The 19,959-nt window shown below is 39.9% G+C and overlaps 2 protein-coding genes across 2 annotated transcripts; both read left to right on the top strand.

Moving 5' to 3' along the window:
* Nucleotides 1–1,962: 1,962 nt before the first annotated feature.
* LOC140311475 (uncharacterized) lies at nucleotides 1,963–4,111 on the top strand. Its single transcript, XM_072388854.1, has 2 exons — nucleotides 1,963–2,201; nucleotides 3,133–4,111. The coding sequence occupies exons 1-2, from the start codon at nucleotides 2,030–2,032 to the stop codon at nucleotides 3,996–3,998; spliced, it is 1,038 nt and encodes a 345-aa protein (XP_072244955.1). The 5' UTR covers nucleotides 1,963–2,029; the 3' UTR covers nucleotides 3,999–4,111.
* Nucleotides 4,112–6,334: 2,223 nt separating this feature from the next.
* Nucleotides 6,335–17,590, top strand: LOC140311385 (uncharacterized). Its single transcript, XM_072388762.1, has 8 exons — nucleotides 6,335–6,550; nucleotides 8,761–9,871; nucleotides 10,820–10,839; nucleotides 11,009–11,185; nucleotides 12,652–13,648; nucleotides 15,037–15,104; nucleotides 15,407–15,586; nucleotides 16,476–17,590. Exons 1-8 carry the CDS (start codon nucleotides 6,379–6,381, stop codon nucleotides 17,492–17,494), a joined length of 3,744 nt encoding a protein of 1,247 aa, XP_072244863.1. The 5' UTR covers nucleotides 6,335–6,378; the 3' UTR covers nucleotides 17,495–17,590.
* Nucleotides 17,591–19,959: the final 2,369 nt, after the last annotated feature.

Here is a 19,959-nt window from a genome sequence, read left to right as displayed (position 1 = left end):
AGACATAATCCATATAGAAAGTTGTCATATATGGGTGAGACAACATGTTCTTGCAAAACATGTGGAATAAGTTTTCCTAGAGTGAAATGTCACACTGAGTTCTTTTCTTTGTTACACCTGTGGAAAATGATTGAAAGTCATTACAACTGTAAAGACACATGAGAACTCACAGATGTGATGTGAGGAGATGTGTCCTTCTAAAATATCTGGTAAAAGTTTTAGTAATAATCTTAATTTAACTTTCCATATGAGAACTCACAGAGGTGAAGAGATGTGTCCCTGTAAAATATCTGGCAAAAGTTTTAGTAATAACCTGTCCAGGGTGTACCCCGCCTTTCGCCCGATGCTGCTGGGATAGGCTCCAGCCCACCCGCTACACGATTAACGGATTGACGGTATAGAAAATGGATGGATGGAAGTTTTAGTAATACTCCTAATTTAACTTTCCACATGAGAACTCGCAGAACTGGAGAGATGTGTCCCTGTAAAATATGCGGTAAAAGTTTTAGTAATAATCTTAATTTAATTTTCCACATGAGAACTCACAGAACTGAAGAGATGTGTCCCTGTAAAATAAGTGGTAAAAGTTTTAGTAATAATCTTAATTTAACTTTGCACATGAGAACTCACAAAGGTGAAGAGATAGAGATGTGTCCTTGTAAAATATGTGGTAAAAGTTTTAGTAATAATCTTAATTTAACTTTCCACATGAGAACTCGCAGAACTGAAGAGATGTGTCCCTGTAAAATATGCGGTAAAAGTTTTAGTAATAATCTTAATTTAATTTTCCACATGAGAACTCACAGAACTGAAGAGATGTGTCTCTGTAAAATAAGTGGTAAAAGTTTTAGTAATAATCTTAATTTAACTTTGCACATGAGAACTCACAAAGGTGAAGAGATAGAGATGTGTTCTTGTAAAATATGTGGTAAAAGTTTTAGTAATAATCTTAATTTAACTTTCCACATGAGAACTCACAAAGGTGAAGAGATAGAGATGTGTCCTTGTAAAATATGTGGTAAAAGTTTTAGTAATAATCTTAATTTAACTTTGCATATGAGAACTCACAAAGGTGAAGAGATAGAGATGTGTCCTTGTAAAATATGTGGTAAAAGTTTTAGTAATAATCTTAATTTAACTTTCCACATGAGAATTTGAAGAGGTGATGAGATGTGTCCCTGTAAAATATGTGGTAAAAGTTTTAGGAATAATTATAATAATAATTAACTATTAAGAGTGACGTTTCTGTCCATCAGTTTGCTGTGTGGAATAGTTTTCATCTGAAATTCCAGGCTCTCTAACTCTAAATATATGTACATATAACTCACTCTCTGGTCATATGTGAATTAGACCCGACACTTAAACCGCTTGATCGAGTGACTTTGTTTTGGCTCTAATTCTAAACCAAAGGCACTCCTAGATTAATATTTCTGACAATGCAACTGCCATCAGAACTGACTGAAAGTGGAAAGGTGCTCACTATATTTTTTGTACAGAGGGCTTTGATGTTAAGAATATCAGACCTGGAGATGAAGAGGTTAACTCAGATAACTTGACACGTTGGTACACTTTCAGCTTCCAAGAACACTTTACAAGCTTCCAAGTATTTGTATGGGTGCATATTTAGAGATTGATAAGATTAAAGTAAAATCTTTCATGGATACCCAGTACCGGGTATTTTCTTATCTGGTTTCAATTTCCAACTCTGAGAAGAGTCAAATTTAATGTCAACTTCTCCCATGACATGCAGAAGCATTAATATTAAAATTAAGAAGAACTTTACAGAATGGGTTGTCTATTTAGAATGTTGTCTTTGAATCTGTATAAAATTTAAAAAAAAAAAACATCTCGACTCACACCAGCTGCAACGAAACAAGCTTTTAACGAGTTGAAGGCGGAACAAAAGGGAATTCACTGTTTCTGCCGGAACTCTATTCGGGCTGCTATCTGTGGGAATTCAGCTGAAAGCGTTAGCAGTGTCAGCCTCGCTGTGGTGTCTGAGCTGAATATCTGAGAGTGAGCAGCAACGATGTCTTCAGCTCAGCATCTGAGAGAGTTTATCAGCCAGCGACTAACTGCTGCTGCTGAAGAAATATTCTCAGAGTTTGAGAAAACCATCGTCCAGTACGAGGAAGAGATCGACCGCCAGCGCAGACTGCTGGATATCACCTGGAAACCCCGAATAAACCTCCCCACAATAGGTATGAAACACTGTGATGGGCTGTGTTAAATAACCCAGAAGTATCCAAACTGCTAAGTAATGAAAAAGAGCTTCAGTGTTTTCTTTATTATCTTTTTTTGGAAGAGACTGGAGCATATTAACCAGAAATTAATGGAAAAACAAACTTTATTTGGGAAATGATCCTGATCATAGGCTGTCATTGTGTTTGGTTATTAAGTGTCTTTACATGTGAAAGGTTTGGATAAAATCACTATCACGTTTTAATTTTATTTAGATAAAGTTTGAAGGTTTAAATGGGCTGTGAGCTGTAGCTGTTAGCTGTAGGTCTGAGCTGTGAGCTGTTAGCTGTTAGCTGTAGGTCTGAGCTGTTAGCTGTGAGCTGTTAGCTGTAGGTCTGAGCTGTTAGCTGTAGGTCTGAGCTGTGAGCTGTAGCTGTTAGCTGTAGGTCTGAGCTGTTAGCTGTGAGCTGTTAGCTGTAGGTCTGAGCTGTTAGCTGTAGGTCTGAGCTGTTAGCTGTGAGCTGTTAGCTGTAGGTCTGAAATGTGAGCTGTAGCTCTGAGCTGTAGGTCTGAGCTGTAGGTCTGAGCTGTTAGCTGTAGGTCTGAGCTGTTAGCTGTGAGCTGTAGCTGTAGGTCTGAGCTGTAGGTCTGAGCTGTAGGTCTGAGCTGTTAGCTGTAGGTCTGAGCTGTAGCTGTTAGCTGTAGGTCTGAGCTGTTAGCTGTGAGCTGTAGGTTATCTAAATATCTTCTGAAGGACGCCGACTTTCACCAAACTGTTCTCGGTGAGTAGATGAACGTATTTATTGCCAGAAATAAGGTCTAGGTTTGAAAATACGGGAGTTCCCCTTTAAGGATGCCAGATCCAAGTATGTTTTTATCTTATCTCAAACTGCTGATATTTATACAGCATCATCTTTATAAAGTTTTTCTTGTGTCTCTTTGTCTCTTCAGACCTCCCTCAACATTTTGTGTATAAGGAGGAGGATGCTGCTGACCAGCAGCTCTGTAGCCAGGAGAAGGATTCCCATCTGGACCAGGAGGAACCAGACCCACCACAGATTAAAGAGGAACAGGAGGAACTTTGCACAAGTCAGAAGGAAGAGCAGCTTGTACTGAAACAGGAGACGGACACCTTTATGGTTACTCCTACTTATGAGGAAAATGATGACAGTGAACCAAAAACTAACAGTGACGTGCTCGTCTCTCCGAATTCTTCTGTAGCGAAGAACCGAGACCAGGAAGGAGGCCAGCACGAAGACTCTGGGTCGACTGCAGCAGCTGAGCTGAAGGCAAATAATGGATATCACAGAAAAAGAAGTCACAGTAACAATGTGAACAACTCTACCAAGACACAGAGTCAGTCTAATACTAATATGGGTAAAAAGTGTATGAAATGCGACGTTTGTGGAAAAGCCTTTGAGCTTAGAAGCAAATTGAAGAGACATTCCAGAGTCCACACAGGTGAGAAGCCATATTCTTGTAATTTATGTGGGAAAACATTTGGTCAAACATCAGCCTTGAACGCTCACTTAAAATTACACACGGGTGAGAAATCGTATTCATGTGAAACGTGCGGGAGAAGTTTTTCACATAAAGGTAATTTGACCACCCACAAAAGAATCCACACCGGTGAGAAGCCTTACGCCTGCGTAATTTGTGGTAAAAGTTTTACTCAGAGGAGCATTTTAACCATCCACATGAGAACTCACACAGGTGAGAAGCCGTATTCTTGTGAATTATGTGACAAAACTTTCAGACATAGAAGCGCTCTGACACTCCACATGAGCACCCACATCAGTGAGAAGCAGTCGTTCTAAAACAATATTCACGTAGTTATAAAGCTTTTTACGTTCAAAGTGCTGAATATGCAGAATCTTCTTCAACAACATTCATTTTAAATCGTCTCACAGCTGTCATGGAATCTGGTTTGAATAAAATATTTTTCTTTATTTTTGAAGCACTCTGAAGTTTTCTTTTGAATTATTTCAAGAACATGTTGGAAGATCAAAAATATGAACTGTCAAAAACCACGTAAGTGGTTCACAGATGCTTTAATCATTGTTAAAATATATTTTGATTTTACTAAACCCTGTATTATCATCAGTTGTTAACTATTAACTCAACTCTAACGTTCCTTCTAGACGTCAAACAGCATGACTGTAAGGAAGAGAAGTGTCTCACTGAGCAGCTTGTCTGTAACCAGGAGACAAACTCCAGTCTGGACCACCAGGAACCAAAATCCCCACAGATTAAGGAGGGGCAGGAGGAACTCTTCATTATTCACAAGGAAAAGAAGCATAAGAAAATAAATGATATTGAACCAGAACCAAACAGGGACCAGCTCCTCACTCAGAACTTATATGACACCGAGAGCCGAGATCAGGAAGGACGGAGACACAAAGACTCAGGATCAACTAGAAATGAAGAGTCAAATCCAAACGAGAGGCATCAAAACCAAAAAAGTTCTTATGTAGACAACTCTCCCATTTTACAGGGTCACAGTTATATGGACAAGTATAAAGAGTATATCAGATGTGACTTTTGCGGAAAAGTCTTCAAGTTTCTTTCCCAAATGATCACACATCGTAGGGTCCACACACGTGAAAAGCCATACTCATGCCAAAAATGTGGAAAAGGTTTCTCTCAAAGTTACAGTTTCAATCTCCACATAAGAGCTCACGCAGGAGAGATTTTCCCTTGTAACACATGTGGGAAAACCTTTAAAGGGCAAGTACAACTGCGAAGGCACTGGAGAACTCACACAAGTGAGAAGCCATATACTTGTAAAGTATGCAGTAGAAGTTTCCGTCTCAGTCATCATTTGACTGACCATCTTAGAACTCACACTGGTGAGAAGCCATATGCTTGCGACATATGTGGAAAATGTTTTACTCAGAGTAGTGGTTTGAATGCCCACATGAGAATGCACACAGGTGAGAAGCCTTACCTCTGTAAAATATGTGGTAAAAGTTTCACTCGAAGTTGTCACTTGGTTTTCCACATGAAAAATCACACTGGTGAAAGATCTTACCCAGTAGCACATCAGGGAAAAGTTTTCAATACATTTCAAAACTGAACAGGTACTTGAAAACTCAGTTAAGAAACTGTATCGTTGTAAAATATGCGGTAAAAGTTTCAGACATAGCAAGACATTGAATTTCCACATCAGAACTTACACAGCTGCAGTTATAGTCCTAAAACATCTTCAGGAAAAATAGATGAGGAAGCAAAACAATTTGTTCAAGTTAAAAGTAAACTGTTCAGACTTAAAGCACCCTTTTACTGTTCTTCAACACACATCATGGGAGTTTATTAAATGTCGTTCTTTCTGAGATGTGTCCAATTAAACTTTTTTTTTTTTCATGTGTGTGTTAAACTGCAACATTTCCATTGAATTTTTTTTACTGGATGTGTTTTCTCACTTTAAAGGAGTATTTTTATAGCACTGTATTTTTGGGAAACTGAGCAGAAGCAAACTTTTACAGGACACAGTCAGTATTTGGTGCCATGGATCGTCTCGGTGCAATGCCACTCATGGTCACATATGCTGCCCTCAACCAGCTCCATGAGTTGAAGGTTGGGAATCTTTTGAAACTGATCATTGCCAGTTCCTCTTATTAATTTTGTTTCTAATCAGTTACTAGTTTGGTTCTAATGTTTTGAAAACAAATATCTTTTTATCCTGAACATGTAAAACTATAAATGTTAGATTTTGTATTCATATTCATATCTTTTTTTTAAATTCATATCTAAATAGCTCTCTTCCAAGTATTTGTATGGGTGCACATTTAGAGATTGATAAGATTAATGTAAAATCTTTCATGGATACCCAGTACCGGGTATTTTCTTATCTGGTTTCAATTTCCAACTCTGAGAAGAGTCAAATTTAATGTCAACTTCTCCCATGACATGCAGAAGCATTAATATTAAAATTAAGAAGAACTTTACAGAATGTGTTGTCTATTTAGAATGTTGTCTTTGAATCTGTATAAATTTAAAAAAAAAAAAAAAACATCTCGACTCACACCAGCTGCAACGAAACAAGCTTTTAAGGAGTTGAAGGCGGAACAAAAGGGAATTCACTGTTTCTGCCGGAACTCTATTCGGGCTGCTATCCGTGGGAATTCAGCTGAAAGCGTTAGCAGTGTCAGCCTCGCTGTGGTGTCTGAGCTGAATATCTGAGTGTGAGCAGCAACGATGTCTTCAGCTCAGCATCTGAGAGAGTTTATCAGCCAGCGACTAACTGCTGCTGCTGAAGAAATATTCACAGAGTTTGAGAAAACCATCGTCCAGTACGAGGAAGAGATCGACCGCCAGCGCAGACTGCTGGATATCACCTGGAAACCCCGAATAAACCTCCCCACAATAGGTATGAAACACTGTGATGGGCTGGATTAAATAACCCAGAAGTATCCAAACTGCTAAGTAATGAAAAAGAGCTTCAGTGTTTCCTTTATTATTTTTTTTTGGAAGAGACTGGAGCATATTAACCAGAAATTAAAGGAAAAACAAACTTTATTTGGGAAATGATCCTGATCATAGGCTGTCATTGTGTTTGGTTATTAAGTGTCTTTACATGTGAAAGGTTTGGATAGAATCACTATCACGTTTTAATTTTATTTAGATAAAGTTTAAAGGTTTAAATGGCCTCTGTAAATGCATAAATAAATTGTAAAGCTGCAGCAGAGCAGCTGAATCTGGTGATGGTAAAATTACATTTTGTGATGCATCGTTTGCTCAGACGTCAATGAAACTTTGGACCAGCTGGAATCTGCACAGATCCGTACTCCTATCTACATTTTAAATGTAATATGTTCATTTTTATTCTGGGTATCCTGTTGTAATTATCCGTTAGAGTCTTATAATGAATTTAACTGAGTCAGCATTCACTACAAACCCTGATAGCTTCATGGTGTTGCTGTTTCCAGCTCATCTGTGTCAATTTTATCAGTACCTACCAAATAACCTGTCATTAATAAATAAAATTGCTGCTGTTAGAAATGGGCCTGAGGAAGCCTCTGACTGAACACACATTGTTTCAACACTATGTTAAGTAGAGGGTGGGCAGTATTGTCCATTATGTGAAGGGTTTCTGTTACATGAAGAAGCTCCAGAGCCAGTTTGTTCAGTTTCTTTGGGTCTCAGGCTCTGAATCTGCTGCCCCAACAGATGCTGCAAAGCAAATGGAACTCTGTGTGTCTAATAAAATCTAACCTTTATGTTTCTAAATGACGCTTTATTTTCTTCCATTTGTTCTAACTCCATGTAAAACATAGTGTGAGTGTGAGCAGTACATTTAGCTTCTCTGGCGTATTTGATTTACCAATCCTGTTTATGGTGTAATCACACCATTTTACACCATCTACCAGGCTATTTATATGGGAATACATTAAGGAGGAGATAACGAATGCTTTGCCCAGGGCCCAGGAGGGGGTGGGGTTCAGGGAAGGGTCATAAGGGGGAAGCGTGGGTAAACTCTAGGTCTGAGCTGTAGGTCTGAGCACAGCTGTTAGTTGTAGCTGTGAGCTGTAGGTCTGAGCTGTAGCTGTTAGCTGTAGCTGTGAATTGTAGGTCTGAGCTGTAGCTGTTGGTGTGAGCTGTAGCTGTTAGCTGTAGGTCTGAGCTGTAGCTGTTGGTGTGAGCTGTAGCTGTTAGCTGTAGCTGTGAGTTGTAGGTCTGAACTATAGCTGTTAGCTGTAGGTCTGAGCTGTAGGTGTTAGCTGTAGCTGTTAGCTGTAGGTCTGAGCTGTAGCTGTTGGTGTGAGCTGTAGCTGTTAGCTGTAGGTCTGAGCTGTAGGTCTGAGCTGTAGCTGTTGGTGTGAGCTGTAGCTGTTAGCTGTAGCTGTGAGTTGTAGGTCTGAGCTATAGCTGTTAGCTGTAGGTCTGAGCTGTAGGTGTTAGCTGTAGCTGTTAGCTGTAGGTCTGAGCTGTAGCTGTGAACTGTAGCTGTTAGCTGTAGGTCTGAGCTGTAGCTGTGAACTGTAGCTGTTAGCTGTAGGTCTGAGCTGTAGCTGTTTTTTTTGTTTCATTGTCTCATGACACCATAAAACAGCAATTTACACAAATGTACATATGGTTGGGAATGTAAGACAGAACAGAAAAGCCAAACATGTTAAATACTTTGCACAGGTTTGGTCATACTTACCCTCCTGCATCATTATTTTGCTGGAATCATAGTTTGACCAACTGTTGCTTTGAATATAACGGCTGCAGCGAATCGTGGGACAGAAACATCTCCTTTCCTCTCATTTAGAATAGTTTCCTGTGCAGAAGGAGGTCATAAAGGCATTGAAGATCCTGAGCGAACAAATAGGGCGTCTATGACTCTGGTATAACTTTGGTCATGCTGCAGTCGTGAGGCTGATGGAGCCATGGGGCCTCAGCAATAATGACTGTATTATCAAACTGAAATCTATAAGGTTACATGTCCTTTGTGCCCATTTAAAATTACTTTAATCACGTTTTAATGACTCGGTTAAGGATGCCAGATCCAAGTATGTTTTTATCTTATCTCAAACTGCTGATATTTATACGGCATCATCTTTATAAAGTTTTTCTTGTGTCTCTTTGTCTCTTCAGACCTCCCTCAACATTTTGTGTATAAGGAGGAGGATGCTGCTGACCAGCAGCTCTGTAACCAGGAGAAGGATTCCCATCTGGACCAGGAGGAACCAGACCCACCACAGATTAAAGAGGAACAGGAGGAACTTTGCACAAGTCAGAAGGAAGAGCAGCTTGTACTGAAACAGGAGACGGACACCTTTATGGTTACTCCTACTTATGATGAAAATGATGACAGTGAACCAAAAACTAACAGTGACGTGCTCGTCTCTCCGAATTCTTCTGTAGCGAAGAACCGAGATCAGGAAGGAGGCCAGCACGAAGACTCTGGGTCGACTGCAGCAGCTGAGCTGAAGGCAAATAATGGATATCACAGAAAAAGAAGTCACAGTAACAATGTGAACAACTCTACCAAGACACAGAGTCAGTCTAATACTGATATGGGTAAAAAGTGTATAAAATGCGACTTTTGTGGAAAAGCCTTTGAGTTTAGATGCAAAATGAAGAGACATTCCAGAGTCCACACAGGTGAGAAGCCATATTCTTGTAATTTCTGTGGGAAAAGATTTGGTCACACATCAGCCTTGAACGTTCACTTAAGAACACACACTGGTGAGAAACCATATCTGTGCAAAACATGCGGAACAAGTTTCTCTCAGTTTCGACAGTTAAATATTCACTTGACAACTCACACAGATGATAAGCTGTTTTCTTGCAAAACTTGTGGGAAAGGTTTCTCTCAGAGTAGTGACTTGAATGACCACATGGCGACTCACACGGAAAATAAGCTGTATTCCTGTGAAACATGTGGGAAAGGTTTTAGGCATAGCAGCACTCTGACTGCTCACATCAGGACCCACACGGGTGAGAAATCGTATTCATGTGAAACTTGCGGGAAAAGTTTTTCACATAAAGGTAATTTGACCGCCCACATAAGAATCCACACCGGTGAGAAGCCTTACGCCTGCGTAATTTGTGATAAAAGTTTTGCTCAAAGGAGCGTTTTAACCGTCCACATGAGAACTCACACAGGTGAGAAGCCGTATTCTTGTGAATTATGTGACAAAATTTTCAGACATAGAAGCACTCTGACACTCCACATGAGCACCCACATCAGTGAGAAGCAGTCGTTCTAAAACAGTATTCACATAGTTATAAAGCTTTTTATGTTCAAAGTGCTGAATATGCAGAATCTTCTTCAACAACATTCATTTTAAATCGACTCACAGCTGTCATGGAATCTGGTTAAATCACATAAGTGGTTCACAGATGTCTTAGTCATGGTTAAAATATGTTTTGATTTTACTGAACATGTTTATAACATCAGTTATTAACTATTAACTCACAACTCTAACGTTTCAGGTTGAAACTATACGACTGATATATTGCCTTTTTGTGCTTTATGTGCATGTGCTTAAGTGCATTTCATGGGGTTAATGAAATATGTAATGAAAACAAAGATAGGGCTTGAGCCAATATTTAAGCAATGAATCCTAATTTATTGATCAATTATCATCAAATCTAAACAAAAGTAGTCTTGACCTGAAACTTGTACTTAACATATTTGCTCTCTAATGTAACAAAGGTGCAAACTTTATAAAGTTGACTGTTCAGTGAACATGTTGTAAACGTGTTAAGTTTAATAAACTCAAAAGCTACCCTCAGACTCCTTGTTCTTGTTGCTCACACTGTCATGTTTCATCCATATTCTCCAATATTAATTATTTAAAAATGATAACGGTCGTTCTAACGGGTGAAAGACATATCGTAGCCATACTTTTATCAGTCTCCAACATAGCATCCAGAAATGACAACGCTAAATGAGAAAAGGGCTACCTGTGTTCTGAACCCAGTTTTAGATTAATTTAGCATTGATTTCTGCATTGCGTGGCCTGAAAACGGCTTCATCGTGGTTTGTTGGTCCACGAGGATTCGGCAATAATCCCAGATTTTACATGAGCATGTGCATCTTTACTTCAACAGTTTTCAACAAAGTATCTTATGAAATTAACAATTTTAACCTTTTCACTTTCTTAACTGATGCAGATTGAGTTAAATATGTATTCTTTTATGATAGAAAAAGAGAAGATGCTTGTGGTCAGGATGGAACTAAAAGTTAAATCTGTGTTTTCGACGGAACTTCAAAGTACGACATCCGGTGTACGTGAACAATACAGAGAAAGGCTAGTAGCGTTAGCTTAGCTTCCGTTTGGAGTCGCCTGCTAGTTTGTTTTGGTGTCTGAGCTGAATATCTGAGAGTGAGCAGCAACGATGTCTTCAGCTCAGCATCTGAGAGAGTTTATCAGCCAGCGACTAACTGCTGCTGCTGAAGAAATATTCTCAGAGTTTGAGAAAACCATCGTCCAGTACGAGGAAGAGATCGACCGTCAGCGCAGACTGCTGGATATCACCTGGAAACCCCGAATAAACTCCCACACAGCAGGTATGGGACACCGTGATGGGCTGATTGAGCTCACGCGTGGATAGAGTTCTTCAGGTAACACTTTACCTGTTCATAAAAATGACCTGGTTGTTAAAACAGGAAGAATTCAGAAACGACCCGACCGCCGTATTTTTGTTCATAATCACCCATTAGAGACCAGAGTTGGTACTTTATAATCATCTGCTGAAGAGCCAGCAGCTGGGAATCTTTCGGTGATGGTTGGTTCATTATAATCTGTGACTTTTCATGAGTTTATCATCAACTCTGAGTTCAGACTGAGTTCTCGGTTCGTGTCATCGCCTCAGAGTGAGACCTCCTCCTGATCAGAGACAGTTTATAAAGGAAAGCTGCTGGATCAGAAACGCATTTATTGTTTAATATGTTGGACAAATGGGGCCTAATTTCTGTTCAAATGTCTCCACAAATACTCCGCTCACTTTAAGGAGCTGATACTTAAATAAAAAAATACTTAAATGTGTTGATTTTTTTTCCTGAAAAATAAACCGATGGATGGTTTCTGTAAAAAACTGGATTTTTCCATTTTAAATGGTTACTATTACTAATGCTATTGATGGAAAATTGATGGATGCTCAGTGCAGTGTAGCCCTGCTGCATAACAGGCAGTAGATAAATTACAAACCCAAATAATTATGTTAATTTAATCAAAATCAGACTTTAAAACACATGTAAACATGTTAGTCTGACAGAAATCCAGCTTCTCAAACCGGACCAACACACCCAGATGATCCAGCTGGGTTTGAATCCCTCCTGCATGGAAACACTCAGATGGTCCCAGATGGTCCCAGATGCTCTGTTCGTGCTCCAAACTTCGATCGTTTCTTTTGTCAGAAACTGGGACAGAAATTAGCCCATTAAGACTACGTGTCAGCTCACTTAAAGCATTTCCAGACTGTCGCTCTGCTCTAATAAAATCCTGATTTTATAACCACAGCCTCATCTGACAGAATCACCGTTAAAGTAGCTTAAAGACAGCGTCTGAGCAGAGAATTCAGCTGGACTTACATGGACCATGACCTCCCACAGAGGAGGTTAGAGGCAGCAGGATGTCTGGAAGGTTTTAATAACTGGATTCTGCTGCTGGGCAGGTATACTGGGATAAGGACGCTGGTCCGGTTAAAGGATCAAGTTGAGCTTGGACAGTAACTACTTGCTTGTTAATAAGCAACTGAAGGCTCTGAATAAAGGTCAAGCAAGGCGTCCTGTAAACCTTCAGCTGTGTGCTTCTCAATGATGTCGTGCAGAAAGCAGAAGGTTGGATGATACGCAGTTTTCACTAAAATATACTACCACACACATATTTGGCTGTTCAAACTGTGGAAAAATTTGAATAATTTGACATTTGAAATAACTTGATCCTTAACCTCTGTCCAGATATTTCCCAAACCAATTATATTGTCGTTTAATTCCATTATTATAATTTTTCTTGTGTTTTTCATTCTCTCCAGACCTCCCACAGCAACTGGACTGTAAGGAGGAGGAGGTTCTTGCTGACCAATCACTCTGTAGCCAGGAGAAAAATCCCAGTCTGGACCAAGAGGAACCAGAACTTCCACAGATTAAAGAGGAGCAGGAGGAACTCAGCACCAGTCAGGAGGGCGAGCAGCTTGTGCTGAAGGAGGAGACTGATACCTTCATGGTGACTGTTAATTTTGATGAAAGTGACCACAGTGAACCAGAACAAAACAGAAACAATCTACTTTTTCAAGACTTTCCTGGAGCTGAGAACCAAACTCAACAGGAAAGGAGGCATGAAGTGCCAGGATCAGCTAGAAATGCAGAGTTTTTCCACAGTTACAATGTTAACAGTGCTGCTATACCAAAGAGTCAGTGTAATACTGACACAGGTAAAAAACCTATTCAGTGTGATGTTTGTGGAAAAACATTTAAACATAAGCACCAAATTAAGACACATTACAGAATCCACACAGGTGAGAAGCCATATTCTTGTGAAATATGTGGAGCAAGTTTTGCTCAAACTGGTAGTTTGTATGTCCACATGAGAACTCACACAGGTGAGTATTTCCAATGCAGCACATGTGGGAAAAAATTCAAAGAGTTATCGCACCTGAAAACGCACAAGAGAACTCACACAGGTGAAAAACCATATTCATGTCAAATATGCGGTAAAAGTTTCAGACACAGTGGTACTTTGACAGTCCACATGAGAACTCACACACACGAGAAGCCATATACCTGTGAAATGTGTGGTAAAGGTTTCAATCAAAGTACTAATTTGTTAACCCACATGAGAACTCACACAGGTGAAAAACCGTATTCATGTCAAATATGCGGTAAAAGTTTCAGGCATCGGGGTACTTTGACTGACCACATGATAACCCACACAGACGAGAAACCGTATTCCTGTCAAATATGTGGTAGAAGTTTCAGACGTAGAGGTGCTTGGACTGAACATATGAGTACTCACACAGATGAAAATCTGCAGTCCTGAAGTATTTTTGGTGAAGAATTATCTGAGAAAGACTTTGTGCAACTTAACAGTAGAGTTTTTAGATTTAACGCTGACCAATTATAAGAATTTATTAACACCTGCAGTGTCTTAAGAGGGGTCCAATGGTAATATTCAGTCCGGTTTTCATTTGTATCAAAGGCCTGAGCCACTCTGAACTTTTTTCATATCATGTCAGGAAAACAGGAAACAGCTGCAGTGATTCATTGAATCGTGCAAACATAAATGGGAATACGCTGTATAACGTAAAAACAGAGTTTGTACAATTCTAACGAGCTTCAAAGTCAGTACAGGAGTACTGTAAGAAAGAAATGTAAAGTTTCTATAAAGTGGCTGGAGGAGTGCTCATTTTCTTATGCATATTTAAATGTTTCCCTGTATAACCCAAAACTAGGGATGACATTCCTGTCCTGAGAAGTCCAGTCTGTTCTGATGGGTCAGCTCCACTGTTCTGTTCAGGAACTGTTAGAAACATTTTCAGTATATTTACAGGAAACTCAACTTTATAATAAAATCAAGATTATCCATAGAGTTGCTGTTATGATATCTCTGGAGCAAAACTTTCTATTCTTGGCTGTTGATTTCCTGTTGGATATGGGTCAGATTGGGTTCTGTCAGCAACCAGCACACCTGATGAATCCAACACCAAACCCAGCTTTCAGCCTTTTCTGTCACGTTTTTTTGTGCATTTTGGTGATATTGTAATTGCTCATTAATTGTGGTCCTTTCTGTGTTTGTTAACCTTCGGCGGCTCTGGTGGCCTACGGGAACATGTTCTCCTGACTCTGGACCGGGCCCATCTGCTCATTGTCATGGCTCTATGGGACTGTTGTATTTATCTTTGTGATTTTATTTTTTAAATAAATATTCAGAGTCTTGTTGTAAACTCTAAACGTGCCTGAATGGGGGTTTTTTTCAGCCATTTCTATACCCACCCATTCATCCATCCATCCATCTATCATCCATCCAGTTCTATACCCTTTTAATCCTTTTCAGGATGTCAGGGGTGCTGGAGCCTATCCCAGCTGTGAGGGTACAGTATATATTTTTTTCTCTGTTATATCCTGTTTCAGACTCCAATCCAGTTGGTGGCGGTAATGTGAATGTAAAGCCTGGAAAGAAGAAGAATTTTATGGTGGTACACCAGGCGGAAGTAAGCGACAGTGTTGCCAGGTGTACGAAAATGATCGTATTTGTACGATCATTTTGCCCTGTGAACGATGTACGATCAATAATCACAAAAAAAGGCCAAATATACAAAAATTTGACCATTCTGTGAATGTGTGGATGTAATCAGTCTGTCGCAACTGTCTGTCGGATTTTTTTGTGAACCCTGAAGGCATTTCCATTTCCATGTCACAAGTTTCAGGCCGATCGTGCTTTTCTATGTGAGCAACGTGCTGCGTTTGTCTCAGAGGTTCCTAACAGCAGGTGGCCTCCAGGCCTCATGATTTGGCTCCTCAGTTCCACTCGTCTTTGTTTTCGGGGACATTTAGCCGAACGCACCTGCTGATGCAAAGCCGTAAGTGCCTGTTCAACACAAGAGTGACTAAAGCGCATCAATAGACTTGTGATTTTGGTTATGACGGGTGTGCGATAATTTCCCTCAAAATACGATAATTTTATGTCTCTGTTACAATAATACTACATTTCCCACCTGGCAACACTGTCGTCTCCCCAGACAGGAGTTCCTCCTCGTCTTGTCGTGTCTGAGCTGAATATCTGAGAGTGAGCAGCAACGATGTCTTCAGCTCAGCATCTGAGAGAGTTTATCAGCCAGCGACTAACTGCTGCTGCTGAGGAAATATTCACAGAGTTTGAGAAAACCATCGTCCAGTACGAGGAAGAGATCGACCGTCAGCGCAGACTGCTGGATATCACCTGGAAACCCCGAATAAACCTCCCCACAGCAGGTATGAAACACTGATGGGCTGATTGAACTCACACACAGCAGGTATGGGACACTAATGTAGAATCACTGCGGTGTTTGAAGTTTCTAGAGGAACTGACTTGATTCCTATAACCCAGAAGACCTAACAGCTTTTTAAGAATATATTTAGTCTTTCTGGCCTTCATCAAACGTGAGATGAAATTAAAAGGGTAAATCAAACACTAACTAGATACTAGGATATTAAAGAAGGAGCACAGGATCGGGATTTGAAGTACTTAGATTAGTTCGGAGTATATTGAATGGTTTTGAAATATGATTTGGTTTTTTATTTGAAAAGATAGAAATGAAGGCTTGGATTTGGGAGTGTGAGATTTAGCCTATAACATAATTAAGTTATTCATATAATTTCTGTTGGCTTCAGTAGGTGGGATGTGAAAAAGCCAAAGAATGCTGCATTCAAAAGACACAATAAAGTCAGAAATTAATCAGAGCATTGATCCGCAGCGCTGGAACAAACCACAAGACTCCAGAACTTTGGGTCCAGTGAAATAATAAAAACAGGCTTTCCTTAACCTCTTCTCTTTGACCTTATGGAAAACATCGTGAGTTTAAAGTCAGATGGAGTAAAACTGCTCCAGGACTCATCTGGGATGTGCGTCTGCAGCTCCAGATGTTCAGTAAATATTCTCCAGAAACAGCTGCGGATACTTCCATCCATTTTCCAAACCTGCTGCAGCTCCTATTGGGTGAGAAGCAGGGTGGACTCTGTGGCTGCCAGTGACATGCAGGCTTTTCTTTAGAACATCTGAAACTAAAAGTTCTTTCTTACTCGTCTATTAGTGCTCACGGTTGACTTTTTAAAAGCTGAGATACGCAACCATAACCTCTTTTATGTTCCTTTTCCCTCACAGAGTCCACGCTGCCACAGGCCTTTAAGGAGGAAGAGGTTCTCTCTGACCAGCAGCTTTGTAACCAGGGAAATAAATCCACTTTGGACCAGGAGGAAGCAGAACCTTCACAGATTAAAGAGGAACAGGAAGAACCCTGCATCAGCCAGGAGGAAGAACAGCCTGATATTAAGCAGGAGTCTGATATCTTTATGGTGACTCCTAATATTGTGGAAAGCAACTACAATGACTCAGAAACAAACAGTGCCCAGCTGTTCTTCCAGAACTCATCTGTGGCTGAGAGCCCAGATCAGAAAGAAGACTCTGGATCAGGTAGACATGAAGAGTCAGTGCCAAATAAGTTGGCTCACGGAAAACTAAATGACACTGACAGTGTAGACAACTCTCCCATGTCGGAGAGTCACTGTAACACTGGCACAGGTAAAAAGTCTGTTAAATGTAACATTTGTAGCAAAGAAATTAGGTTTAAATCTGGACTGAAGATACATCACAGAATCCACACAGGTGAGAAACCGTATTCATGCAAAATATGCGGTAAAAGTTTCAATCAGAGCAATCATTTGACTGCCCACATGAGAGCTCACACAGGTGAGAAACCGTATTCATGCAAAACTTGTGGTAAACGTTTCATTCAGAATAATCATTTGACTTCCCACATGAGAGTTCACACAGGTGAGAAGCCGTATTCCTGTGAAATATGTGGCAAAAACTTTCGAAGGAGCGAAACCTTGTTGATCCACATGAGAACCCACACCGGTGAGAAGAGTTATTCCTGTGAGATCTGTGGGAAAAGATTCTCTGTTAGTCACCATTTAACTGGCCACATGAGAAGCCACACGGGTGAGAAGCCATATCCTTGTGAGATGTGTGGAAAACGATTTAAAAGAAGTTACACTTTGTTAGTCCACACAAGAACCCACACAGGTGAAAAGCCTTATTTTTGTAAAAAGTGTGGTAAAAGATACAAAAGAGGGCAAAGTTTGGTTGCCCACATGAGAACGCACACAGACGAAGAGCTGTAACTTTGTAATGAGTGAGAATAGGTTCAGTGTTACATTTAAGATCCATCAGAGGAAGTTCAGTCATGATCCACACTGATCAGGAGCTTCAGACTGAAAGTGCATTCCACATTATATCATTAAATTATATTTCATTCATTTTAATCTGACTTTGTTGAATCAGTCATATTTAAATAAATGTATTGAATTTTGTCATCTGTTGAATAACTTTCTGAATTAAATATTTTCAATCCAAATACACTCATTTACATGTAATTTACTATCATGAATCCACACAGGTGAGAAGCCACATTCTAGCAAAATATGTGGAGCAAGTTTTGCTCAAACTGGTAGTTTGTATGTCCACATGAGAACTCACAGGTGAGTATTTCCAATGCAGCAAATGTGGGAAAAAATTCAAAGAGTTATCGCACCTGAAAACGCACAAGAGAACTCATACAGGTGAAAAACCATATTCATGTCAAATATGCGGTAAAAGTTTCAGACACAGTGGTACTTTGGCAGTCCACATGAGAACTCACACACACGAGAAGCCATATATCTGTGAAATGTGCGGTAAAGGTTTCAATTAAAGTACTAATTTGTTAACCCACATGAGAGCTCACACAGGTGAAAAACCATTTTCATGTCAAATATGCGGTAAAAGTTTCAGACACAGTGGTACTTTGGCAGTCCACATGAAAACTCACACACACGAGAAACCATATATCTGTGAAATGTGCGGTAAAGGTTTCAGTTAAATTACTAATTTCTTAACCCACATGAGAACTCACACAGGTGAAAAACCGCTTTCATGTCAAATATGCGGTAAAAGTTTCAGACACAGTGGTACTTTGGCAGTCCACATGACAACTCACACACACAAGAAACCATATATCTGTGAAATGTGCGGTAAAGGTTTCAGTTAAAGTACTAATTTCTTAACCCACATGAGAACTCACACAGGTGAAAAACTGTATTCATGTCAAATATGCGGTAAAAGTTTCAGACTCAGTGGTACTTTGGCAGTCCACATGAGAACTCACACACACGAGAAGCCATATATCTGTGAAATGTGCGGTAAAGGTTTCAGTTAAAGTACTAATTTGTTAACCCACATGAGAACTCACACAGGTGAAAAACCGTATTCGTGTCAAATATGCGGTAAAAGTTTCAGACACAGTGGTACTTTGGCAGTCCACATGAGAACTCACACACACGAGAAGCCATATATCTGTGAAATGTGCGGTAAAGGTTGCAATTAAAGTACTAATTTGTTAACCCACATGAGAACTCACACAGGTGAAAAACCATATTCATGTCAAATATGCGGTAAAAGTTTCAGACACAGTGGTACTTTGGCAGTCCACATGAGAACTCACACACACGAGAAGCCATATATCTGTGAAATGTGCGGTAAAGGTTTCAGTTAAAGTACTAATTTGTTAACCCACATGAGAACTCACACAGGTGAAAAACCGTATTCATGTCAAATATGCGGTAAAAGTTTCAGGCATCGGGGTACTTTGACTGACCACATGATAACCCACACAGACGAGAAACCGTATTCCTGTCAAATATGTGGTAGAAGTTTCAGACGTAGAGGTGCTTGGACTGAACATATGAGTACTCACACAGATGAAAATCTGCAGTCCTGAAATATTTTTGGTGAAGAATTATCTGAGAAAGACTTTTTGTAGCTTAACAGTAGAATTTTTTGATTTAACGCTGACCAATTATAAGAATTTATTTACAACTGCAGTGTCTTAAGAGGGGTCCAACGGTAATATTCAGTCCGGTTTTCATTTGTATCAAAGGCCTGAGCCACTCTGAACTTTTACAGGAAACTCAACTTTATAATAAAATCAAGATGATCCATAGAGTTGCTGTTATGATATCTCTGGAACAAAACTTTAATTCTTGGCTGTTGATTTCCTGTTGGATATGGGTCAAACAGGGTTCTCTCAGCAACCAGGACACCTGATGAATCCAACACCAAACCCAGCTTTCAGCCTTTTCTGTCACGTTTTTTGTGCATTTCGGTGATATTGTAATTGCTCATTAATTGTGGTCCTTTCTGTGTTTGTTAACCTTCGGTGGCTCTGGTGGCGGACGGGAACATGTTCCACGACCCATGTTCTCTTGACCGGGCCCATCTGCTCATTGTCATGGCTCTATGGGACTGTTGTATCTATCTTTGTGATTTTATTTTTTAAATAAATATTCAGAGTCTTGTTGTAAACTCTAAACGTGCCTGAATGGTTTTTTTTTCAGTCATTTCTATACCTTCCCACCCATCATCCATCCAGTTCTACACCCATCCATCCATCCATCCATCATCCATCCAGTTTTACACCCACCCATCAATCCATTTCTATATTCCCAGCCACCTATCCTTTAATCCATCCAGTTCTATACCCGTTTAAACCATTTCAGGATGTCAGGGGGCCTGGAGCCTATCCCAGCTGTGAGGGTACAGTATAATTTTT

Source organism: Leuresthes tenuis, unplaced genomic scaffold (genome assembly GCF_036924035.1).
Source record: "Leuresthes tenuis unplaced genomic scaffold, fLeuTen1.0.hap1 SCAF_7, whole genome shotgun sequence".
NCBI classification, from domain to species: domain Eukaryota; kingdom Metazoa; phylum Chordata; class Actinopteri; order Atheriniformes; family Atherinopsidae; genus Leuresthes; species Leuresthes tenuis.
Note: the sequence above shows the minus strand (reverse complement) of the source record. Positions and strands in the feature narration are given on the sequence as shown.

Excerpts from the sequence above, each read along its gene's own strand:
- LOC140311475 (XM_072388854.1), top strand. The coding sequence starts at position 2,030 with ATGTCTTCAGCTCAGCATCTGAGAGAGTTTATCAGCCAGCGACTAACT. Across the intron at positions 2,202-3,132 it reads AATAAACCTCCCCACAATAG|ACCTCCCTCAACATTTTGTG; the intron begins GTATGAAACACT and ends TTGTCTCTTCAG.
- LOC140311385 (XM_072388762.1), top strand. The coding sequence starts at position 6,379 with ATGTCTTCAGCTCAGCATCTGAGAGAGTTTATCAGCCAGCGACTAACT. Across the intron at positions 9,872-10,819 it reads CACATCAGTGAGAAGCAGTC|AAAAAGAGAAGATGCTTGTG; the intron begins GTTCTAAAACAG and ends CTTTTATGATAG. Across the intron at positions 10,840-11,008 it reads AAAAAGAGAAGATGCTTGTG|CAACGATGTCTTCAGCTCAG; the intron begins GTCAGGATGGAA and ends GAGAGTGAGCAG.